The following is a 26458-nucleotide window of genomic DNA, read 5'->3' on the forward strand; positions in this document are numbered from 1 at the left end:
AGCTCAGAAACTTTTGAAGCCACAGAAGACACTGATTATACTTCTTTGTAGTTCTTACAAGGAATAAATTGTATTAACAAGAAAGCAACAGCTCCGTGGACTTTGCGTCACAAAGCTATTAACAGCTGAAAACTACCACCAATGTCATCTTTCTAAAAATAATCCTCATGACATTATCATATATGTGTTTTTTTAAGGGCCCCATGGCTGGGGAGAAATAGACCACACAGAGGAGTGAACTGTCCAGCGTCTGGGGCACAGGTGAAGTGAAGCCTTTGAATGTCAGCACTTAACATTTCAGCAAAGATCACTCACTTTAACCTTCACTCCCAAAGAGAAGCAGAAGATCCCACCATTCACCAGCAGCTTAGTTCCTCCTCGGTGGAATCCAAACACAACCCAGATCTACATCTGCTAAGTCAAGGGCTTTAGGCTTACCAGGCTGACCATCTGATTTTAATTAATTTATTTTATTTGTTTGTTTTGCAGTTGTGGGGATTGAACCCAGGGCCTCCCACATTCTAGACAAGCACTCTACTGCTGAGCTCCACCTCCAGTACTTTTTTATTTTATTTTGAGGCAAAGTCTTGCTAAATTAGCTGAGGCTGGCCTCCAAGTTGTGATCCTCTTGCCTCTGCCTCTCAAGTAGCTGGGATTACAGGTGTGTGCCATGGCACCCGGCTTGTTCTCAGATCTTATGCAACCTGTTGGGTACAGGGTTGAAAACCGGTAAAGTAAAACAAAACTGCTTAACCAATGTACTGTGTAAGCCAAAGTTAGAACCCTGAAGTTCACTGTCATTCAGTGATTTCTGGCATTGAGGGTGGCCTTGGGAGGCACAGACCAAAGAAACTTTGCTATCAGTAATCACTCCTAATGGTTCATTAGTTACAAAAACAAGGGCATGTATTATGGGCAGTAAGCAAATAAAAATGCAGAACAGAGTTTTTTTTTTCTTAATAAACGGGGGTCTCAACTACACTGCTGTTCTTATAACTGCACAGGCAATGACCTTATGCCAAGAAAGGACTTGCATATAAGGTTGCAAGTCATAGAGATTTAGGGTCTAAACTGACAGGTTCCTCATTTGTAAAACTGTAACTTACTTTGTAAAATGTAATGAAGATTTAATGAATTAATAAATAATAAAACACTTAAAATAGTGCCTGGCACATAAAAAGTATTAAACAAACAAACAACGGTTTGGAAACTTCTCTATGTCATTTTCTCATAAATAACACATTTTCATCTTTGCAGAAGTAAAATTCACCACAGTGATTTTTTTTTTTAAGTTTGCAATTCCTCAAAACACTATCCTTTAGAAAAGGAGATGTAGAATATCTTGGAAGTGCAGAAGCAGCACAAAGGCTCACTGTGAGGGGCACCAGGAGAGAGAATCCTTACTGACCTTTCCTGGTCAGCACACACCTGGTGACTTCTGAAGCTCATGCACGTATCCACTGAATACACATTCTCATTTAATAAATGGAATCATTCTACATATCTTTCATAACCAGTTTTTCCATTTAACATTAAAGCCTTTATCATTAAAATATTATTTGTATTTTAATGCAATGAAACAAATAAAAATCCTTAATAAAAAAATTAAAATAAAACATCAACTCCATATACCTAGCAGACCCAAAAGGGTCTACAAAGAAACTATTAGAGCTAATAAATGAATTCAGCAAAGTGGCAGGATATAAAATCAACACGCATAAATCAAAGGCATTCCTGTATATCAGTGACAAATCCTCTGAAATGGAAATGAGGACAACCACTCCATTCACAATATCTTCAAAAAAAATAAAATACTTGGGAATCAACCTAACAAAAGAGGTGAAAGACTTATACAATGAAAACTACAGAACCCTAAAGAGAGAAATAGAAGAAGATCTTAGAAGATGGAAAAATATACCCTGTTCATGGATAGGCAGAACTAACATCATCAAAATGGCGATATTACCAAAAGTTCTCTATAGGTTTAATGCAATGCCAATCAAAATCCCAACGGCATTTCTTGTAGAAATAGAGAAAGCAATCATGAAATTCATATGGAAAAATAAAAGACCCAGAATAGCAAAAACAATGCTAAGCAGGAAGTGTGAATCAGGCGGTATAGCGATACCAGACTTCAAACTATACTACAGAGCAATAGTAACAAAAACAGCATGGTACTGGTACCAAAACAGGCGGGTGGACCAATGGTACAGAATAGAGGACACAGAAACCAATCCACAAAACTACAACTATCTTATATTTGATAAAGGGGCTAAAAGCATGCAATGGAGGAAGGATAGCATCTTCAACAAATGGTGCTGGGAAAACTGGAAATCCATATGCAACAAAATGAAACTGAATCCCTTTCTCTCGCCATGCACAAAAGTTAATTCAAAATGGATCAAGGAGCTTGATATCAAATCAGAGACACGCCGTCTGATAGAAGAAAAAGTTGGCTACGATCTACATACTGTGGGGTCGGGCTCCAAATTCCTCAATAGGACACCCATAGCACAAAAGTTAATAACTAGAATCAACAAATGGGACTTACTCAAACTAAAAAGTTTTTTCTCAGCAAAAGAAACAATAAGAGAGGTAAATAGGGAGCCTACATCCTGGGAACAAATCTTTACTCCTCACACTTCAGATAGAGCCCTAATATCCAGAGTATACAAAGAACTCAAAAAATTAGACAATAAGAGAACAAACAACCCAATCAACAAATGGGCCAAGGACCTGAACAGACACTTCTCAGAGGAGGACATACAATCAATCAACAAGTACATGAAAAAATGCTCACCATCTCTAGCAGTCAGAGAAATGCAAATCAAAACCACCCTAAGATACCATCTCACTCCAGTAAGATTGGCAGCCATTATGAAGTCAAACAACAACAAGTGCTGGCGAGGATGTGGGGAAAAGGGTACACTTGTACATTGCTGGTGGGACTGCAAATTGGTGCAGCCAATTTGGAAAGCAGTATGGAGATTTCTTGGAAAGCTGGGAATGGAGCCACCATTTGACCCAGCTATTCCCCTTCTCGGTCTATTCCCTAAAGACCTAAAAAGAGCATGCTACAGGGACACTGCTACATCGATGTTCATAGCAGCACAATTCACAATAGCAAGACTGTGGAACCAACCTAGATGCCCTTCAATAGACGAATGGATAAAAAAAATGTGGCATTTATACACAATGGAGTATTACTCTGCATTAAAAAATGACAAAATCATAGAATTTACAGGGAAATGGATGGCATTAGAGCAGATTATGCTAAGTGAAGCTAGCCAATCCCTAAAAAACAAATGCCAAATGTCTTCTTTGATATAAGGAGAGTAACTAAGAACAGAGTAGGGACGAAGAGCATGAGAAGAAGATTAACATTAAACAGGGATGAGAGGTGGGAGGGAAAGGGAGAGAGAAGGGAAATTGCATGGAAATGGAAGGAGACCCTCAGGGTTATACAAAAGTACATACAAGAGGAAGTGAGGGGAAAGGGAAAAATAATACAAGGGGGAGAAATGAATGACAGTAGAGGGGGTAGAGAGAGAAGAGGGGAGGGGAGGGGAGGGGAGGGGGGATAGTAGAGGATAGGAAAGGCAGCAGAATACAACAGACACTAGTATGGCAATATGTAAATCAATGGATGTGTAACTGATGTGATTCTGCAATCTGTATACGGGGTAAAAATGGGAGTTCATAACCCACTTGAATCAAAGTGTGAAATATGATATATCAAGAACTATGTAATGTTTTGAACAACCAACAATAAAAATTAAAAAAAAACAAAACATCAACTCCAACAACTTCTGTGTGTGGTCTTCTTATTCCTAAGCCTAGAGAGTCTGGGGTGAGTTATCCATTTTACATGTGGGTATATTAGTTATGGAAGGCACACAGGCTTTCCTCTGGTCCAAGGAACCCCAGAGCCAAACATGCCCATGAGCCTCTGAATCAGAAGTGCCCTGGACCTCCCTTGGACTCAAGCTCCCCAGGCTCCAGCAGCAAGAGCTGGCTCAGGAGGGAGGTGACATCATGAGGGCATGTTTTCAATGTTGAACACGGCTGACGACAAGGTGTGCTCTTTCTTTAGATCCCCAAAGGTCCCTGTCATCTGATGATTCGTGGCAAGAAGTTGGCACTGAGGGGTGTGGGCCAGAGGCATTAAGTTATCAGTGCCCACAGTCAGGCCAGTGCCCAGAAACCCCACCCAGAACAAGCTCAATCAATCAGCATGTGATGATACAACAACCTGGCAGCGCAGGAAGGATGGGCGACCTCAGGTTTTGTGCTTCCATCAAATAAAAAGGATAGGCATATAGCTCAATGGCAAAGTGTCCCTGGGTTCAGTTCCCAGTACTACCAAGCGGGGGAAAAAGCACACGATGTTCCCTGAGGTTTAGAAAGAAGGCAAGGCCAAGAACCCGAGCAGATATGCACACCATGACCTGTGGACCCTGAGGCAGGCCACTTCCTCCTCACAGCCTCCCCTCACCTTAGAACGTGCATTGGCCAGTAAATAACAGCTGTCATTACAACCAGGACCTGTTCATTAATTATTGAGCAACTATGTGCTGCACCAAGGATGTGTAATTAAATTATGTACATTGTCTTCAAGCTCACAATCAGTGGTCACAAAACAACGGCCGTTAACTGAAGAGTGGCTAGCTCTTTCTCCAAGCAGGGAATGTCTTTCTTTCTCATAACCTCTCCCTATTCCGGAAGCAGGCCTATGCTGACTTCTCCCACTGCCCACTGTCTTCCTCAGCTCAGCTGCTGTAACAAAACACTAAGCCAGGACTCCTTCTGGCTTACAAACAACACAAGTCTCAAGGTTCTGGAGGCTGGAAGTCCAAGGTCAATGGGTGTGGCAAGTTCATGTCTGGTGAGAGCTGCACCAGCCCTATTCATGAGAGCTCCCTCTGGGGACCCAGTCACCTCCCAATACCGTCACAGTGGGGATTTAGGATTTCAATTTATGATTTTGCGGGGGTCAGGGGTTACCAGGGATTAAATCAAGGGGAAGTGCTTAACCACTGAGCCACATCCCCAAGCCCTGTTTTGTATTTTATTTAGAGACAGGGTCTCACTGAGTTGCTTAGCGCCTTACCATTGCTAAGGCTGGCTTTGAACTTGCAATCCTCCTGCCTCAATCTCCCAAGCCACTGAGATTACAGGCATGCGCCACTGTGCCTGGCTCAACATATGAATTTTGCGTGGATAATCAGACCCTAGCACCACCACCCTGGTAAACATTTTATGGGAACAGAAGCCCAGTATAGCACTTTGGTACAGTTTTCTAGTCTCAATTTCCGGTGCATAAATGTCTTCTCTTTTAAAACTCAGTAAACTCTCTGAGGACGGGACACCTGGTTTTGTTTCTTTTGTGTCCCCCACCTTCAAGCACGCAGCATCTGTTCATAAACAGGCATTCCAAGGGAACCTTTCCAACCTTCCGATCAACAGCCCCTGACGGAGGACCATTACTGAGGGCGCACTTCACGGTTTGAAGCAATTTTCCTCACTGTTAAGAGCGCTGTTATCAGAAACCAACTGTGATGACAATTTATGATCATACACTTCCAAACCAAAAACACAGTTCGCAGCTGAGGAAACGCTGGGGGAAGTGGGTAGGTGGATGGTGGTCCTTCCTCCAGCTCTCCCATGGGGACAGAGAGGCCATGGACCCCTCCCACAGGGTCCCACCTACCCTCTAAAAAAGAGAGCCAAGTCTCTGAGAGCTCTCCTGCAGCAAGAGCCTACCTGCCTCTCGAGGAAGTGAGCAGCATCTTGGTTTGGTGTTTCTCGTTCCACCACATGTGACACACATGTGACATATGATGCACAGGGCCACAAATGACTACTTTGGGGAGAACACCAACGCACAGTAGGAGTCACGTCTAATCCCACAAGGGAAGACTACCACATCGTCACACCCTGTCTTGGGTGGGTGGTTAGATCATGATTTAATAATACAGCGTCAGCACACACGCAGGGCTGTGTTGGGGAATTATTACTTCAGGGTCCATAATTATCTAACCTGAGTTGAAGCTGACCACTGACGGAATGGGCATCAAATCTACACTCCAGAGTTTCCCAAATGTTGAACCAACTTCCACTTCCCTAACACGATTCTTGTACCGTTCCTAGGACCCCTTTTTAGTTTTTGGAGGGGGCGAGTTAGTGTAAAATTCCCAAATCTTTAAGCTCAGTGTGAGCTGTCTCCAGCTGGTTTGGTCAAGGTTCTCAGACTCCCTGTGACATACTTTACAGGCACAAGCATGGTGGACCTCTGAGCCTTTGTTCTCACAGTCCCTCAGCCTCAAACTCCCGCCCCACCTCCATTCCTTTGTTATTCATCTTTTAAGACTCAGCGGAGACTTTCATCATCCTCTTTGTGGGTCCTGTGTCCCTGGGATAAGAGACCCTTCTGCATTATCGCCACAGGATACTGACACTTTGTGTTGAGATGCCCATCTGTCGCCCCTTTATAAGTTCCTTAAAGGCAGAGACCAGATTTACCCATCACTGTAGCCTGATGCCTGGCACGATGCCTATGGCAGACGAGCCAGTTAGCAAGTGTTTCAGAGTCCGAAGTGAAATGCTAGGATTTAAATGAAACCCACAAGACCCGGTGCTCAGACCCCATCTGTTTACCTGGGCAAACCTGCCCATCAGTGGAATCCCTGCCGCCCTGAGGCTGTTTCCAGTGATAGCACTTTCTCATCTGGGAGAGATTACACATTGCCCTGAAAACACAACCGAAGCGGCCCCTTGGAAGATGGAAACATCCAAATATATAGTTGCACACAATGATAAATGTGAACTGTGAGAGATTCAAGTCATACAGAAATATACAAAGAAGAAAAGAAGAATCACCTGAAACTCCACAACAGAGAAACTGCCACTGTTGAAGTTCTGGTGGATGGACAGCCTTTCAAGCTTTTCCTTTATGCACGGACACAGAATTTTGCATACGTTTTTTAAAAAGAAAATGTGCAAGCAAGATATGCTGTGGAAAGGTCCTCTTTTCACTTATATAATAATTCCTAACAGTGGCACTACTGGAGCAAAAGACATGCTCATTTAAATGTGTGATATATAAGTTACTATTCTGTGCCCCAGAAATTTTGTTCTGGTTTGACATTTCCCCATTGTAACACAAGACAGATACCCAGTCCTGCCCAATTAGAGGCTAACAAAATGTTTGTTTTGCTTTGTTTCTGTTTGGGGGGATTTGGTGTGGTTTACTATACGATTGAGAAGTTGAGTATATTTTCCATGTGTTTATTGGCCTTTTTATATTTTTTTCTTTTTTTGAAGTGCTTGGTCACAGATTTTTGTCCGTATTCCAATCTGATTGTTCTTTCCTTACAGTATTGTGAAGGGCCTTTTTAAATATTTATTTTATTTAAATATTTTATTTGTTCTGCAAATATTATTCTCAGTTTGACCTCTGTCTTTTAACCTAGTTTATGGAGATTTGTTTTTTTGCCGTGCAGAGATTCAAGACTTTTATGTAGCCCAATTTATCAAATCTTTTTCTATTTCTATTGGATTTTGCATCATTATGAAGAAAACATTTTGTAACCTAAAAAGCATTTACCTGTATTTTTTAAATATTTTTTTAGTGTTAGTTGGATACAATACCTTTATTTTATTTATTTATTTTTATGTGGTACTGAGGATAGAACCCAGAGTCTCACATGTAATAAGTGAGTGCTCCACTGCTGAGCTACAACCCCAGCCCCATTATCTGTATTTTTAAAGTACTTTCACAATTTCACATTTTCCAGTTAAAATTTTAGATTCATATAAAACAATTCTAACATGATGGGCTACATGGAGAAATTCAACTATAATAACATGAATAACCAAATATGTTTATTTTTTCTTTTTAAATTAATCAATCTATTTATTTATTTATTTCAGGGAATTGAACCCAGGGGCACCCTACCTCTTTTATTTTTTATTTTAGGACAGGGTCTCACTAAGTTGTTCCAGACCTCACTAAATTGCTGTTGCTGGCTTTGAATTTGTGATCCTCCTGCCTCAGCCTCTTGAGTGCTGGGATTACAGGTGTGCACCAAATATTTTTAAAGAATAAAATGTGAGTTGAAATAGTACCTAATTTGTCTTTTCATTTCAGTTGGTTACAGATGCATTTTTCCAATTATAATCACAAGGGTATCATCTGTTCCATCCTGGCCTCTTTATGGTGTTTTAAAAGAAATAAATGTCCTTACTTCTACAAACATCCTCACTCTGCCTGACACACACAAATATAGAAAAATGCTGGGTTATATCCCCCTATTCTTTTGTACTGATTTAAAAATAAAAGTAAAGTTTGTTCATCTTTATGGTGGTAATTTTTAAATCCACGTTTCCACAGAAATATGGATAATATTATATCCATGACTATGTGATAAATCTTAAGTCATATTCTTTGTTCTTTTGGTTGAAAGACACATGCTTTACACAGAACAAAATCCAGTCTAGGTCAAAGAAAGAGCCAACCATTGAAACACAAATCTCTTGAAATCCAAAATAAAAAGATTGTGTGATTGTGTGATAACTGGCAAATTCTTTTAAGTTTGGAGAATTACATATCTGCCAGAAACACATGAAGCATTTCCCCAAGTTTGATCAGGGAAGACCGGTCAACCACTTTCAGAAGCTGCGAGGAGATAGATCAGAGGCCCATGCGTCCTCAGGCCTCAAGGGTGATGGTAATAATAGCAAATGGCCTCACTGGGTGCTTCTCATCTGCTGCCAAGTTGCATTCTAAGGCTTGACGAGATAACGTGAGTTTCACAACAGTCCTTCAAAGACAAGCAAGTACTAGTAGTTCCCACAGGTACAGATGGGGGAAACTGAGGCAGAGAGAGGCTCAGTAATTTGCCAAGACTACATGTTAGTGAGTAGCTCGGCCAGGATTTGAAACCAATCTGCCAGATTCCGGAACTGTGCGGTTACCATGACACTGCGTTTCAGGTCAAACATAGCCTTAATTACCAGAAGAGAATCTCCAGACATCCTTATTTAAAAGCTGAGGCTGAGCTCAAGCAGCTAGTTAACAATTACTTCCAAAAGAGTCCTGAGAAAAGAGTGGTTCAGATATGGCACCTTGCTCCTAAGGGGTTATCTTCCTTAGGCATGAACCACCGCCTCAATTCTAGCCGCAATTTTACTTTTTTATTGAATTGGGATGCTTCTTAGCTTCAGTTTCCTCTTCTACCAAGTGGGGAAAATATTGATAATAACTGCATATGAGAAGCCTTACAAACTGTAACGTATGAGTCTAACTGTGGTGGTTTTGATTTTTGTTGTTTTTATGGCACTGAGCATTGAACCCAGGGGTGCTCTGCCGCTGAGCTACAACCCCGGCCCTTTGTTACTTTGAGATAGGATCTCATTAAGTTATTCTGGTTGGTCTTGAACTTGTGATCCTCCTGCCTCAGTCTCCTGAGCAGCTGGGATAATAAGTGCTTGCCACTGCACCTGGCTAATAGTTGTGTTTTGGATGCTGTGTAAAAATTCAGGGGCAAAAGAAACAGCCAGGTTTCAAGCCCCTGGTGCAGAAGGCAGGGGCTCTGCTGGTCCCCACAGAGCAGACCTGCGGCTTCAATGAGGCTTGAACGTGCTGGGCACGGAGGGGTGGAGGCTGCCAGGCAGGTGCTCATGGCAGAGCGGGTCCTTTCTGTCACACCAGCCAGGATTCCAGGAAGCAGCCTCTGTTTTGAATTTCTGAATTCTGTGATGTCACCCAGGAGAAAATAACTCGAGGAGAACTGCTATGGGTAAAGAAACCTCCCACCTCCACTCTTCTGGTAAGTCTCTTTTTTAGAACTTCCCCCAGCACCGAGCAAGCCCTGCCCACAGCTCCAGTCCTCTGTGCCTTTCACTGAATGATGTGAGAGGGCTGGAGGCGCCCAGCAGCTCCTCCACCAGCTTCTCCAGGGTCAAGTTCACTTCCTTCTGCCTGAGGACACCAAGCAGCTACAGACACATGAGGCCCCTGAGGGCAAGAAAGCAATGGAAGGAAACCCCAAGGGGCTCCCTGGGTCTCTCAGGTGCCACCCTGCCATGATCCTCAGGACTCAGAGGCTCCCTCATCTTGCAGTCAGGTGCCTGGCAGCAATGAGTGACAAAGGTATCTGCCACTAATAGAACATGACCCCGAGTGGCAAATGAAGGAAAAGCGGCCCTTGGATTTTTTCTTTTTTTAATTCAGAATGCATAGAGCATTTTTTGACTGTGTTAGAAAACTCTTCAAAGTAGAAACATGTACTAGCTTTAACTCAGCTAGACCAAACTGGACCAAAGCAGCCACCTGCATGGTGTATATTTTATGGTGGTCCAGGGCACAAGGGTGAAGAGGTTGGGCAGTGCATTTGGGCAAATATCCTTACAACTAATGCTGGAGTGCTCAGTACCCGGCACCAGGCCTGTCTAGGCACCCTGTCCTATAAACTCGTTGGCCCTCCAGTAGGCTCCACATGGTGAATGCTGCTGTTATCTCCATATTCTGGATGTGAATCAAGTTACTTGTCAAAGACAAGATAAGCACTGGTGGGCAGGAATCAGAGCCTGGCTGGTAAGACCAGAACTGACAGCCCTCGGCTGCATGCTCCCATACACGCCTCCTCTTTCCCATTGAAGCAAGCACCCATCAGAGTGGCCAGGGGGAGGGAGGACTGTGTCTGTGTCAGACACTGGGCTAAGGGCTCAACTTAGAAAATGCAGTTAAAACCCTTGGCCAAAGTGGACTGGCTATGGTTTCACGAGGCCCCTGTATACTTCTGACCTTTAAGAGCTTGGTGAGGCTCAGCTGAAGACATTGTGGAGTCCTCATTTTTTTTGTACCATGGAGTGAATCCAGGGGTGCTTAACCACTAAGCTGCATCCCCAGCCCTTTTTTATATTTTTATTTGGAGACAGGGTCTCACTAAATTGCTGAGAGCCTCACTAAGTTGCTTTGAACTCAAAATCCTCCTGCCTCAGCCTCCTGAGCCATTGGGATCAGAGGGGTGAGTCTACCACCAGGCCTGGCTCCTCACTTATTTTGACTAAAAGTTTTTCAGCTTTTAGGACTATGATGTAGCCCTATTACAAACCCACCAACACTTCTCCTGCACTTAGAGCTCTTTACCATCCCTTAGACTCCTAAAAACAAAAAAGAAAGATTTTTTGGAATGAAGATTCCCTTTCTAACCTTAGGGGAATAACAACCTCAGAAGCCAGTGGAAGGTTTCCCACTTGGCAAAAAAAAAAAAAAAAAAAAAAGAAAGAAAATTCCATTAGAGATGGCTATCAAATGCTATTAGCACCAAGAAGATCTAGTTAGAGAGCTTTGCCCCTTCTCATGGGACAAGTCACCTCCCAATCCCTGCCACCTGTCCTCCCTCTCCCAAAAGAAATACTATGTGGGTTCTGTTCTATTCTATCTGTACTGGGAATTGAACCCAGGGACACTCTACCACTGAACTACGTCTCCAGCCCTCTTTATATTTTATTTTGAGACAGTGTCTCACTAAGTTATAGAGGCTAGCCCCCAACTTGTGATCCTCCTGCCTTGGCTCCCAGAGTTGCTGGCATGAGCCTGGCATGAGTTACATTTTAATATTTCTGGTAGCCACATTGAATAAAAGCAGGAGAAATTAATTTTAAAACACTTTTACCTAACCCAACATATTCAAATTACTATTTTGCCAATAATGTAATCAATAGCAAAATTATTAATAAAATATTTCACGTTCTTTTTCATATTAAATGTTCATTAGTATGAAATTTAAAACTGCCCTTTATACTTACAGCCCATCCCCATTTGGACTAGCCACACATACCTAATAGCTACCATACTGAACAGCACAGACACCATTTTCTGTTACTGTCTTGCACATATAGGTATCTTTAATCTTCCTTTTATGCAATGAGAAATTATTGGAGGAATAAGCACTGAACTATTACTTTGCCTGTAACTGCATTCAATTTTTAAGTATGTCTGATGTATTTTCTCATTTAATCTTCACTGCAACCCTGTGAAATAGGTCCCTAGAGAAATTTTAGGTGGGTAGCAGATTGGCATAATGCCATCTCTCTCTCTTTCTCACACATACACATGCAGGCGCGTGCACACACGTCCACATCCCTGTTGTGAATTCTCAGTTTATGTCCAGCCAAGGATGGGAACTTAACTGAAGCTACATAGCAATATAAAACTCAAGTGATAGATTACAGCCAAATTCTTGCTGGCTTTCCTGCTGCTCAGTCTTGCACTACCATTCCAAAAGAATTTATTATAGTAATCCAGGCACCTACTTCATGGGGGTGTTTATACACATCAGACTCACTTAGTCCTTAAACCAAACTGTGCAGCACTTGAGGTCACCATGGTCATAAGCAGGCACTGGTATGGTCTGTGCCCAACCCGATTCCTGAGCAGGTCCTCTGCTTCCTGCTCCCTGGCCTTCTGGGAACCCTGGGTCCTCTCAAGATCACAAAGCCCCTGCCACACAGGGGATCACCAGTTCACTAAGAGAGATTACGCACAGAAATAAATACTTCAAACAAAATGAGACTACAAAAAAGGTATTTTAGGATGGCAGGAAAGAGAAATTTCTGCAGGTATCAGAATTCTAAGGTTTTATACAAGAGTCTGCATTTGGAAAATGCTGCAGGATTTAAGAGATGAAGGCAGGAGAAAGGCCCATGTCAACCAGAGGTCACCATGTCCTGAAAGGCCTGGAGCACAGAGGTGTGGGATGAGGTCACAGGGGTGAGTCGTGGAGTCTGGCTGGAAGAACAGAGCATGAACCGTGGCTGGCAAAGTGCATATGAGCCACCTTCCGAGGTCCTGAGTGTTGACGAATGACATGGGATTTTACTAGAGAAGATTAGGCACAAAGTTCTGGAGCAGAAGATTCAACACCAGTGGAGGCATACTTTAGAAAAAGCAACCTAACTGTGGTGCAAAAACACAACAACAACAACCACAACAACCAAAAATCTGCAGTTAACAACAGCAAAGAAACAAATAACAAAGAAGACTAAGGAGAGACAGTTCCAAGGACCCTGGAATCCTCTGGGTGAGGGGCTACAGCCACCTGATCAACCACAGTGATCAGAAAAGTGACACTAGAAGAAGAGGGTAAGATTCACGAGATCTGGGAACAGACAAGAGGCAGAGTGACTACATTACTGGAAGAATAGAAATAGAAAAGGCACAAATAGGAAAGTCAAAGTGTGAGTTTCTTTCCCTTGCAGATACCCTGAGAGCTCAGGATCTCAGGTTTTGACATGTTAATTTCCCCACTAAGGCCTGAATCTACCCCATACCCCTACTTTAGTCGGCTCAGTGAATGACTGTCGAAAGAAACCCAATACAATTTGGCTCCCTTAGAACTTGCTTAACTAGTTCATGATAACTTGTTCAACTGTTGGTCATTTATTTTTTTGCAAGCTGGTCTTGGCAACCTGCTCAGCTGTCCTCTGAATGACCTATCCAGATCTGCTGACCACTGTTCACATCTGCCCTGACCACTAAGGGGAGGAAAATTCCAATATGGAGATGAGCCTTTTAGCCGGGATCTGACTTTTGAAAGGGTCACGGTACGTTAAAGCAGAAGTTGAGACCTGAAATCCTTTATGCTTGAACATTGAAAATGTAAGAAAATGTGTAGGTTAATATCAGTGATAAAATTCCTCATCAAAGAACTCCTAAATTCTTTGAAATCTAGGAGTCAGGATCAAAATTCAGATACACCATGATTTCTGCCAGGTGAGGTTATGCACACCTGTAATCCCAGACAGGAAGATAGCAAGTTCGAGGCCAGCCTGGGCAACTTAGCCAGAGCCTGTCTCAAAATGAAAAATAAAAAGATCTGGGGGCATAGCTCAGTAGTAGAGTGCCCTGGGTTCAATCCCCAGTACTACCAAAAAAAAAAAAGATGCCCATTTGTCACTTAATCCTCAATGGCGGAATTTTCTACATAATTCTGTCACACACATTTGGAGTGGTTTGTCTCCTAAATAACCCAAACATCATGGAGACCAAACTGCTTCACAAAAACAGAAATTACTATTTGTATAAAGACACTGAGCCTCAAAATTCTCCAGTTTGTGTCTTTGGAAACTATGAATTAACACCTTTAGGAAAAGAATCTACTACGGGCTGATACTAACTCTCAGAGACACTTGATTGCCATCTCCAATAAGCCACCCTTCACAGATCCTGTCAAATCTTCAACAACAGGTTGTAATAACATTTTCAAAACATTGAGTTTTTAAAAAGTGAATGAGACCATTCTAATCAGTGAAAAATATGCCCTGGTTGGAATAAAACCCAGTCACAGGGCTGTAATTACCTTTCCCCAAGGGTACGGAACCCTATGTAAAGACGGCTCCCCAAACTCCTTCCCTCCTCGGGGATGGAGTGCCTCTGTGCTCCCTCGGCTGGTCTCATGACTTGCTTTGACCGATAGAATGCAGCAAAAATGACATTTTTGGACTTTCCAGCTCAGGTCTTAAGTGGCCTGATAGTCTCCACTTCTTCTTAGATGACAGTGGCCATGTGAAAAGTTTGTCTACCCAGCTGGGAAGAGAGGTCTTGCAGACAGAGGCCGGAAGCTATGGTGGACAGCTGAGTCCAGCTGAGATCCCAGCTAAATGCAGCTGCATGACTGAGCCCAGGAGAGAAGAGCAGATGAACCCCAGCCATCGCACAGAATCATGAGAAATAAGACGCCAGGACTGTTTCAAACCTTCCGGTCATTTATTATTCTATCAAAGATCACCAGAGCAATGGGTAACCATAAAGACGAGCCAGACGTATCATTCATCTGCTACCATCTGGAATCATCTTGGGATTCTGCAAATGTCTCCTTGCAAACTAATTTAAGTAAAGTAACACAGGCAGGACCTTCTCTTGTCATATTTAAACTCAAGCAGACAGTAACATCTAGAGTCCTGGCACTTAATCTTGACATTGTATTCCATCAATTCTACCCTCAGAACCCTGGTAAAGCTAGAAAAAAAAAGTCTTTCTTGACTGGTGAAGCTCTGTTCACCTTTATTTAACACCATATTACAAACTTGCATATATTTATGTTAGACTAATAAGATAATAATGCTAAGTAAGTATTGTGGAGATGAAGAATATTAAGCAGAGGACCAAAGTGCACCTATGGGTACAGACTATATGGAGCCACAGAGACAGCAATGACAAGGCAGGTTTGGAGGAGATGGTTTAGCCCCAGTTCTTACTCTCCTCCCTATGTCCACACCCTGTGCCATGAATGTGCCGTGGTCAGAGTGTATTTTTCTGCCTCTTGACCTTGGGCTTGTTTGTGTGACCTGCTTTGGCTGGCAAAATATGGGTGTGAGTGACAGCAAGCTGGCTCTAAGCCACATTTACAAAGCTTCATGTGTGTGGCTTGCACTCCTGCCTTTCTTTAAGGGAAGGAATGCCCTCAGTTTACTGCTCCTAGAACTAGGAAAATAAGAGGGAAGTGGGTCAGTGCCACCCCAGCTAGCCCACCAACTCATAATATGACCAAGAAAGAAATGCTTACTGTCTAATGTCACTGAGATCTTATGGTAGTCTAATACTCAGCCAAGTTGACTAATACAGCATCCTTTATCAGATGCTAACATCTGCAAGATGCTTACGGTTCACTAGAACAACAGAGTCTTCCCGGCTATGTGATTGTGACTAAATTAGGAAATAGGTGGTTAGGTGTTCTCATCACTAAGCAGACTGTAAGCACAATATCTCTACTATCACCAAATCTTGTTCTTAGAGTCTAAGTTATCCTTCTCAAGATTACAATTTGGCATTTAAAGTTCTCTCTTTTTTTAAAGTATTTTTTAGTTGTTGATGGACTTTTTGTATTTTTTATTTATACATGGTGCTGAGAATCAAACCCAGTGCCTCACGCATGCTAGGCAAGTGTGCTAGCCCTGAGCCATAACCCCAGCCTGCATTTGAAGTTCTCTATTTAACCCTCAGTTCTCTCCCACTTATTCTTTACATTCCGTGCAAACTGGATTATTATAATTCTTGAATACACCTCACATGACTTCTAGCCTTTCCTCATCTAGGTTCCTCCTGTGCCCTTCATCCAGCAGGGTTAGATTCCCTCAGCCCTTGAAGGCCAGGTTCAGATGTTGCCACCAAGAAAGCTACTCTGATGCTGCCGTCTCAGCAGGGCTGCCAGTACTCTGTCCCCCATCCTTATCTTTCCCTCTTCTGGTACATGGTGTGTTCTGCCTCACAACACGTCCTTATCTTCTCATGAAGTCCCACATAGCACGGTTCAGGATTATTTACCTCTGTAATCTCGATGGCATGTAGCATTACACCTAGTACACAGCATTAAAGAATGAGTGACCAACAGGAGATGACTGGGCATCGGGAAACAACATCAATAAAGGTGGCTGAGTGTGCTAGTGCACACCTGTAACCCCAGTGACAAGGGAGCCAGCCTCAGCAACTTAGTGAGGTCCTGGGTAACTTGGCAAGACCCTGTTTCTCAAGATAAAAAAACAAAAAAGGGCTGGGGATGTGGCTTAGTTGTTAAGTGCCCTTGGATTCAATCCCTGATACAAAAAAGAAAGAAAAAGAAAAGACAGGTGGACAAATCTGAGAGAGAGAGAGAGAGAGGCTGTCACTTAATAGACAGGCAACCTTCAACCAGCTAGCATATCTGTGTTTCAAGCTCCAGATATGCAAAACGGATGGCACATATTTCACAGGATTGTTGTGAAAATTCAACATGAAAATGAATGTAAATGCCTCCCGGGTCTGACATATGGTGGCAGCCCCAGACATAGGAGCACTATCACAAAAATGATATTGACACAGAGGCCTCACATGGAAGCTAATTCTAACAAATCCCTGATGTTAGATTATTTTCTCTTAAAAGTTAAGCATTTGAGGGTGACAGTAATGACTCCAGTTCCAATTAGCTGTTTTCCCAGAAACCACGGTTTCAGCAACCCGGATTCTAGTTTTATTAAGATGCGCATACATACGTTATTTTTTCTATAGGCAGTCACCAAGAGGGGCAAATGTGTCCCAGCCAGCAAATGCATCTCCTTAAAACAACAGAATAAAATCTACCTTCTCATTCAGACTACTCCATTTACATAAAGCATTAGCTCTTAAATAGCATTCCAATTCTTCATAGAGGACCAGAACGGTTACAATGGACTAAAAGCTACAGCCCGTACAAGCAACGGAATTGTCTGACAGTGACCGAATGATGCAACTCAATGCAAACATTATCTCAATGAGGTTCCTTATCCAGCAAGAGATGAAGAGGGGTTTTTATAAGTAAAAGGGCCACGTGAATGTCAAGTGGTAGATATTATTGGTAAAGTCGTTCAGCAAAAACTGCTTCTCTGACTTCTAGGGCCTGGAATTGTGTACACGTATCCATACTTCATCAGAGAAGTAATTGATGATTCCAGGGGCAAACTCAAGATCAGGAAACTCAAGAGGCTGTAAGTGGGCAGGCAGGTAACTGATGAGTAGCCTGGGCTTGGTGTGCTTCTGCAGGCAAGGGTGAGCACTTCACTGGGTGCCCCAGGCTGACTGGAAGGACAATTGCTACCCCACCCGCTGAATGTCACCTCAAGGAGTGAAGACACAGGGTTGCAAGAGCTTCTGAACATATTTGGGGTTTTATGTGAAACATCCTGATTTTTCAGGTGGAAGAGGAAGCAAAGAAAATATATTCGTGGCCAGATGGATACTTGGCAGTTTGTGACCTTTGCACTAGATATCATGAGGGCAATTTGAATTATCATAGAGAAGTTAAAAAATGACTACAAATTCATCGCCTGTGTATTTTAGAATATGAAAACATGTAATTCACTCCATTAACCCTGAAACACCCCTCCCTCCCTCGTTTATAAATCCTCACTCATTCCCTTTTTGGACTTTTCAGTCTTACAGTTCTTCCCCACGAGGACATTCGATGGCTGCTGTCCTATGCTCCTGTTTAAATCCTATTGGTTCTTCAGAACTCGATCTAAATGCTAACTCCTGCAAAAGACCTCCATGATCTCCGCAAAGCCCCTATTAATCATGATGTGTGGTCAGGAAATAGAAGGTCTGTGTTGATTTTGGGTCTTGTCACCCCTTCAACCCAACGGCATAAGACTCCCATGGCTACCGTTGTTCACCATCACCAAAGTGAAAGGCCTAGAACCAGCCATCAGGGTTGCCGTGTGACAGCACTCACCGCCAAACGCGTCTCCGTTCTGGTAGCTCTTTCCTTTCTGGGCTTCCTCTTCATTTTGAACAGTGGCAACATGCTTGGCGGAGGCACAGCCCATAGTCTCATTCGGTCAGCTTCAGCCGGGCTGAACTGCAAATCATCTCTACAGACACGGGGACATTTTTTTTTTCTTTAAACACGAAGAAAATCCACCTTCTGCTGAGTCGGTCAAGATGTGCGCACCTGCGAGAGAAGAGAGTTAGATTAGCCAGGGAGACTCCAGCAAAACCTGTGGGGTGGAACGGCTCTGAGCCTGTGACCTGTGACATGCTAGGACTCATGCAGAAGCCTGTGGCGCCAGTTGTCAGGACATGGCGCTGAAGAACAGAATCCCAGTGTCCTGTTCTCAATTGATTCCCACTTAGAAAGCAAGATCTGAGGACACTCCCCCCTCCCCCAGGGGTGAAGTTTTAGGAGAGCTATAAGAAATACATATTTATTTACACAAGTAAGTATTTGAGCACTACTACTTGCCACACATGCACGCCATGTATGTATAGGTTGGCTGAGGCTCTGGAACCTCAAAAACCTTCAGAATAGGCAAAGCGTGTTCCTGAGACCCAGCCAGTGCAGGGGGCTGAGAATGGCTTTTCCTCTCCCTCATCCTCCCCCCCGAGGCCACCTCTTCTCAGCCCCTCAAAGTTTTCCGGGAGGAAGTAGCTGTCCTGCTCAGAATGAAACAGGGTCTGGTTTACACCTTTCTCACTGGGGCTGAAAACAGTTCAGTATTTTATTTTACCGGAGGTGACACTTTTGGAGGAAGGAGATGGGACAAGGTCTTAAAATTACTTTGGATGATGTTCTGCTTAGCTGTCTGAAGGTTTGGAGGATCGAGCAGAAAATGCAGGGATAGGAAGAAAGGCAAATAGCTGTCCACCCCTGGAAGGGCCTCTACTGGCCTCTCACGAAGGCGTACAGAGCACTTAGGATACACCATGAAGGAGATGATGCTCAGGCCAGCTGAGTGATTCGGCCTTCCCCTGCCCCACCCAACGAGCCGTCAGAACCCTCAGCGTCTGCAGAGCTCACCATGACCATTGTTGCTTTCTATTTTCCCTCCTTTTTACCCAGCCATCGCAGTCCTGTAGGTGATCTACTCCAGCCCTGTCCACTCCTTCACCTCCACCCATCCCACTGGGACACAGGCCTCGCCTGAACCCCTGTCCTCCTTTAGCCTCCATCAGCACCGGCACCCGCCGCTGGCTATGAAGGGCCCATGCTCCTGGGGCTCACAGACAGCGCTACCAAGTGTGGCTAGGAGCTTCCCACAGGGGCTGACCCTACGCCCTCCTGCCTAGAGCACTCAGAGCATCCACAGATCAGGAAACCCAATCATTTAAACCATAAAACCTCAGCAAAGAGGATTTTTCAAATTAGCCTAATGCATCCAATACCTGAACTTAGATACAAAGGTAATGATCTTAAATTAAGCCAAATGTAAACTGCAATAAATACCAACTGTAAAATTATAGTCTGTATAATTCTTCAACTTTATCATTGGTTATGTGACATCATTAATAGGAAGTAGAGGGTTGGGCGGGGGAGAAATTTTATAAACCCAGAAGCATTTATCTCTTTATACTTAGGTAACTCCACGTTAATAAATTTCTTTTCTCCTTTATGGTGGTATGGGAAATTGAACTCAGGAACATCCTACCACTGAGCTATATTCTCAGCCCTTTTTATTTATTTTGAAACAGGGCCTTGCTAAGTTGTTGAGGTAGACCCTCCTGCCTCAGCCTCCTGAGTCGTGGTATTATAGGCATACACCATCAGATTCGGCTCACATTTTCATCTTTTTAACACTAAATGAAATCCAGGCCTATAGGTAGGCGTGCACACACACACACACACACACAAATTATTTAGCAGTAATATCTTTGAAAGTTATAGTCTTTCTATTTGTTTATTCATTTGTTCTATTTGTTCATTCTATTTGTTTATTCATCCTGGTGTGCAGAGCTCAGGAGTCTGACGGGAGAGAGACGCGACCCAGTGCAGTGTCATAGGTGCTGTGATAAAGGTTTCACAAAGCCCTCAGAACTCAAAACAGCAGACCACACCATGACTGGGTGGAGTCAGGAACTGGAAAGAGGAAGTGGGTGTTTTTTGGGGTCTTAGAGGTTTGGTAAAAGTTCATCAGCCTGTCGGGACCGTGGCAACAGGTGGGTGGCAGGACCCGTCTGAGCAAGAGCCTGTTTGTGTGTGTGTGTGCTTATTTTAGGAGGGGTCACTTGGGGGATGGGAAGAGGCCGGACCGTGGGCTCTTCACTCTTTGTGAAGAGCCTGGAGAAAGCCTCACTGCCCTCATCCAGCTTCATAAACCAGGCCCAGGGGGTCTTTCTGATCCAAATCTGCACACACGGTGAGAAATAGTGCATGAGTGTGGAAATCCATTCTGCCCACCTGTCTCAGTTCCTGAAGAAGCATCCCTGAGTATGGGAGGGATGGGAGAAGGGACTGGGCTTCAAGGTAGGAGGAGGGTCAAGCCCTCCTAACAGGAGGCTGCGAAGGGCGGGCACTGTGAGGCACTGTGATTCTGCTGCCGTTGCTCTGTGCACACCCGGTGGGCACTTTCCCTCCTCCGTCTCACCTCCAGCATCATCAGGGGAGGTCACAGGTGTGGGCTCCCAGGCAGGAGGAGCCTCACTGTCCCAAAAGGAAGCGTGAGGAAGCAACCTCACATGTCCACAGGGAGGGGGCCAAGTGAGAGGGGAAACCTGGCCTGGCCCCACTCTCGGCTGCTACCTCTTTAGACTAAAAACAGAAGCAAGAAGGGGAGATGCTAGCGAAGCCAGCAGAGGATTTTCAGAAGGAAGAGACAGTTCACAGCCACCCTCTCTGGTAGTCTTCTCCCTCTTCTCTTCCTCATTCCTGTTTCATATTTGAAATGCCATGTTTCTCAGTTATCCAAGAAGTATAGTCACCTCACCTTCCTCCTTGGGGGATGAGTTTCAAGACCCCAAGTGGATGCCAGAGAGTACCAAACAAGGTGAACTATGTTTAATTTCCAAATCAGACACAGTAAGACATTAACAGAAATAACGATAAAATAGAACCATTGTAATAAGATGATATGATAATTAAATGAACATAGTGTCCCTTGAAAGAGTCAAGACCAATGTTAATATTTTTGTTGACTCCTAGTGACATCAACTGTGGAAAGTGAAACTGCAGACAAGAAGTTAAACTGCCAATGTCAAAGAGTTTAAGATGAATTATCCTGTGCTACTTTTGAAAAGCATTCCACGATGTTTCTTCTGTGTCCAAAAGTTTTGTTGATAACAACAACAACAAAAACTTATTGGAATTGAAAAAGTCGACATCACATGAAAATCAAATACATTCAAGAAGGCTAACAAAAAGAAAACTTAAGAATTTTAGTTGCTCATGGCACATGCCTGTAATCTCAGGTACTCGGGAGGCTGAGGCAGGAAAATTGCAAGTTTAGAGGCCAGACTGGACAATTTAGGGAGACCCCATCTCAAAATAAAAATGACTGGGGTGTAGCTCAGTGGTGGAGCTCCCCTGGGTTCAATCTCTGGTACCACACACACATAAAAAGACTGCCTCTGTTATTCAAGTATTGGGGTAAAGGTCATGTTAACAAGCAGATTCGACACAGTTTATATCCAATGAAAACAAAATTACTTAGGAAGTTTAATTAGATAGGTTCTTGTTTTGTTTTGCTTTGCTTTGTTTTTGTTTTTTGAGACAGGCTCTAGCTATGTTTCACAGCTGGCCACAAACTTCTGAGCTCAAGAGATCCTGTCTCAGCCTCCAGAGCGGCTTCGAGCGTAGGCGGGCACAGCCATTCCTGGCCATGTTTGCATGTTTTAAAGAGAACTATTGTTCAATCTGAGCTTTCTCCAAGTCATAAGCAGGTGTAGATTTTGTTTCTGGAACAACTACACTACATGTCTTACAGTAATTAATTTAAGAGTGATATTTTCAAGTCTTATAAGTTCATCAGAAATATATTTTAATTATGAACCTATTTGAAGGTGCTAACTATGAAGTCACCTGAAGGGCAGGAGAGCACCAATTCATCAAATTAATCCTGGATCACTGAGGCAAGTTTTTTTTACAATGTTCCTTAGATCGTGTACATAAACACAGTTATTTAATCAAGAGGTATTTGTTGAAAACTACTAAGTGCCAGATGTGTTTGTATACAGGTATTAGGTTTACAGTAGTAAACAGACAGGAGTTCATATTCTCTCCATAGAGATGAACTCCCAGAGAAGGAGATAATTGGGAAGACCAGCTTCGCAGCCAAGTGGTCCAGTTACCCCAGGTTAAATAGAGGATGCCAGGGCATTCGCTCCCCAGGCACCTGACTCGGCTTTGGGAAAAGGAGTGACAACAGATGTCCGGTTTGAGACCCAACCCCAGTTAAAGACATAGCACTAAACACCCTTGAACTGCATCTCTTCATGGACTGAGGCAACGTCAAGGTTTCCTTTCCCACCCCCCAAATTTCTTTCCACTTAACCTCAACCCACTGAGACCTGCTCACAGAATTTCAGAATTCTGAGCACAATCATCTCTGCTCAGAAAAGGGTCCCTTCAGTTAAGCTCTGTTTTTGTATGTTGTTTTGCTTTGTTTTGGTTTTTAGCTTCCACTTTTCCATTAGCATCTAGGGCGTTCTCTCCCCTCCCCCTCCCCCTTCTCCTCTATTCATTTTTCCTCTTAGAAACCACAGCACTTAGGTGCGGTTGAGGGTGCTCCGGGCGCTCACGCAGAGACCACAACATTGAGCCTCTGGGAGAATCTCATTTTCACATATTGTTATTAACAGTCTGCTATTTTTCTAGTTGCAGATTACAGTGTGAAAATTAAACTGAAGCATCTCTTTGATGTTTGATGTGAGCTTCTAAAATGAAGTTTCACTGAGGATGATTTTTTTTTAAGCTAAAGAATCTAGCAATAGGACCATCAGGCACCTCTAAAAACATGAGATTCAATTAATTACTCAGGGCTTTGTGTAAAACCCTCCCCATGGGGTTGTGTCCACGTTATCCTGCAGCAAGTATAATCCACAACACCACAAGCTCACCAAACGCGATGCCGTCTTTATAAGCTATCTGTCCTTCTTTGGATAAAATAAATCAGCAAGATTAGAATCCGATTCAAATCCAAAAACAGATTTTAAAAATGTGCAGACAGGCAACAGAATCCTTCTTCTCCTCATACCATGCCATAAGCCTCTTTAAGTGTCCTATGGGGAATGTTCCAGAATGTTCTGTGTTACACCACGGGAAGGTCTCTCTCCCCAAGTCTATTACTTTCAAATGAATACGTTCTTTTCTTTTTCCTTTTTTTTTTTTTTTTTTTTTTTTGNCTCTGGGCCCAAGATGAGGCAAAACATCATGGCAGAAGGGTGTGGGAGAGGAAAGCTGCTCAGTTCATGACAGCTGGAAAGCAGAGAAACTGTATGAGGAGCCAGGGACAAGATATACAATCCCCAAGTAGGTCACCCTGTTGACCTATTTGCTTTAGCCACACCCCTCCTGCCTATAGTTTCCACCCAGTAATCCATTCAGATAATCAAACCACCAAATGGATTAATCCACTGATTAGGGTTACAGCTTTCATAATCTAATCACCTCATCTCTGAGCATTTCTTCATTGTCTATCACATGAGCTTATTAGGAACCACCTCATATCCAAACCATAAAATTCCACTCTTGTCCCTCAAAAGCCTTTTCTATCTCAAAATGCAAAATGTAATCAGTCCATCTCTAAGAATCTTCGCAGTCTTAACAGTTGTGGTATGGCCCAAAAATCCAAGTCCAAAGCCTAATCTGAAACTCAAGGCAAACTCTTAGTAAGCTCCTGTAACAATAAAGAAAAAAAAATTATATATATATATATATATATATATATATATATAATCAGTCTGTTTGCCCATCTGCTTTGCTTCGCTATAATGAGTGTTAATACAGCAGCCCACTGGGGGGAAGAAGAAAGGAAGCTTAAAAGTGATTTCTAATCTTGAAGCTTTGGTATCCTTGGGCTACTGTTAACACCATTTCACATTTCATTGTGAACATTAAAAATAATACATACCGGGATGTCACGTTTGACATGAGGATAATCTGGGAAAGCCAAACCTTCCTGTGTGCCTGCAGTTAACTGACATCATGGTGCACCGGCTCCTGGCCTCGCACTCTTTTGGTGGCATGACAGGCGACAATATGCTATTAACTCCAAGGATTTGTGGGTATGGACTTCTGCTGCTTTATGGGAAAACTCGCAATTCTGCAAATAATGATTGCACAGAGGTGTCCCTCAGAAATGTGACAGTAATAAATACTATGTAAGAGGACACACTGGTGCTGGGAGATGTGGGAGCAAAGAGACACTGAGTCAAGTGGAATGACCACTGGAGTGGGCAGGAGAGTACCAAGCTCCGACCTGACCCTTCACACACCTGCCTTGGGACAAAGCTCTTGGCCTCTTGCTTGGATTTTTATGCCCAGCCAGAATAAAGCAATCAAATTTTTCCAGAAGCCCTAAAGGGCCTGAAAGTTATTACCAATGATGTTTTGGCCCGAGAATGTTGATTTCAACTGTGAGTGAGCTGGAAACAGAACAAAGCTCAGCTCCCTATTTCCTCTTTTCTAACCTTCCTTTAATGAATAAAATTAACAATGTTTCTTTAAGGGAATTGGTTAGAAGGTTTGTGGAATAACTGTTCTTCAAGCTAAGGATTTCAGAGTTGTGTGCCGTTACCTTGCACCTTATTTGGGGGTTACCTGTACATGTACACAGAAATTTGTCTAGGGGATATTATTTCTGAGGAGGTGAAGGAGGAAAACATCAGCTCCTGATTCAACCACACACCCACAGCAGTGTGGATCTACGCAGAAAAAAATGTGTGGATTCTCAGCAGCCGCAGCCAATGGCAGATACTCTTTGACTTCAAGTTCTTTTTCTTCTAACACTTTCAAGACCAAGTGTTTGTAGGAAGTTGTCAACTTGTGTGTGTGGGAACCTTCTATACCCTGGGCTTTTACTAGAAGAACCTACGACTGGGATTTTTGTGACAGCCATGCTGCTGGTTCCCCACGTCTTCTGGGACAAATCCATGGGATCTCCTTGTCAGGAACCACCATGTGTCTCCCCTCCTTTTTTGGATTGTTTAGAACATCTAAGTCTATGATGAATGCTCTGAAAAGCACTTCCATGTGCAAGGCCACGTTCTGTGAGTACATCCCCAAGCCAGGACATCCCCATCAGACCCTCTGCGTCCACACTGGGTGAAACCCACCTGCCCAGAGGGTCTTGAAGGTAGGTCTGCTGGCCTAACCCAAGCACACCCAGAAGCAGATGGAGAAAATGAGAGAAAATACATGCAAAGGAAGAATGAGAAATCAAGAAGCGAGTGGAAATTGAAAGTAGAATAAGTATGAATTACTAAAACAAAAAACAAACAACAACAACAAAAAAGCCACACATTTTGATTTGAATCAAAGCAAATAAGCCATGGTCCTTTCAGATTGGCCAGTGACCATCCAGGGCAATCCATGTGTTGCAATCTAAGGAACAGGTATAATTCCTGACCTTGATGGGCTAGCATCTGGATAGGGCTCACAGATCAATAATGTGATAAAATAAAATTCCAATGACTAGTGTAAGCTGCAAGGAACAAGGCATCAGAAGCATTCTTGAGAGTCAGGAGATATTTCAAGCTAATTTAAATAGTGCTGCCCCAACTATATTTTATGCCCCAAGAGGTGAAGAATGCCCAGCAATGTAGTGTTGTTAGCAGAGCCTCAGAAGCATTTGCTGATGGCGAGGACAGCAAAGATGCGCTTTCAGTGCTCAGCTGCTGATCCTCCCTTGCACCACAAATCACAGCACAGCACTGTAGCTGAATGGACTTCTCAGAAGACTCTGGGTTACCTCCATGGGGCCAGGACAAGGGTTAACATCAGCAACCCCTTTCCCATGCACACATCTGAAAAATAGGTGTGGGGCTCCATCACTGAGTTAGAAAGCCTCTAGGTCTGCATGCGTCCAGCACAGTGCACATTTTCAAGTCAATTCAATCCCTAAGTTTTCTGCTGAAAGGGCTTGTACCTCAGCCTTAACCTGCATACTGTGGTGGATAAAAGGCAAGGTAGGCAATAGACACAAAGATGATGAATCACCTAAGCTAGTCATT

At 43.2% G+C, this 26458-nt stretch overlaps 1 protein-coding gene across 1 annotated transcript in view; it reads right to left on the minus strand.

The window, feature by feature from the left end:
* Window positions 1-18493, minus strand: part of CUNH1orf21 (chromosome unknown C1orf21 homolog) — a 135380-nt gene extending 116887 nt beyond the window's left edge. Inside the window, exon 1 of the mRNA XM_015491705.2 lies at window positions 18249-18493. Within this exon, the coding sequence (XP_015347191.1) occupies window positions 18249-18342 (94 nt within the window). The 5' untranslated portion in view covers window positions 18343-18493. The remainder of the gene's footprint in view (window positions 1-18248) is intronic.
* Window positions 18494-26458: the final 7965 nt, after the last annotated feature.

The sequence above is a fragment of the Marmota marmota genome, unplaced genomic scaffold (genome assembly GCF_001458135.2).
Source record: "Marmota marmota marmota unplaced genomic scaffold, marMar, whole genome shotgun sequence".
In the NCBI taxonomy this organism is placed as follows: domain Eukaryota; kingdom Metazoa; phylum Chordata; class Mammalia; order Rodentia; family Sciuridae; genus Marmota; species Marmota marmota.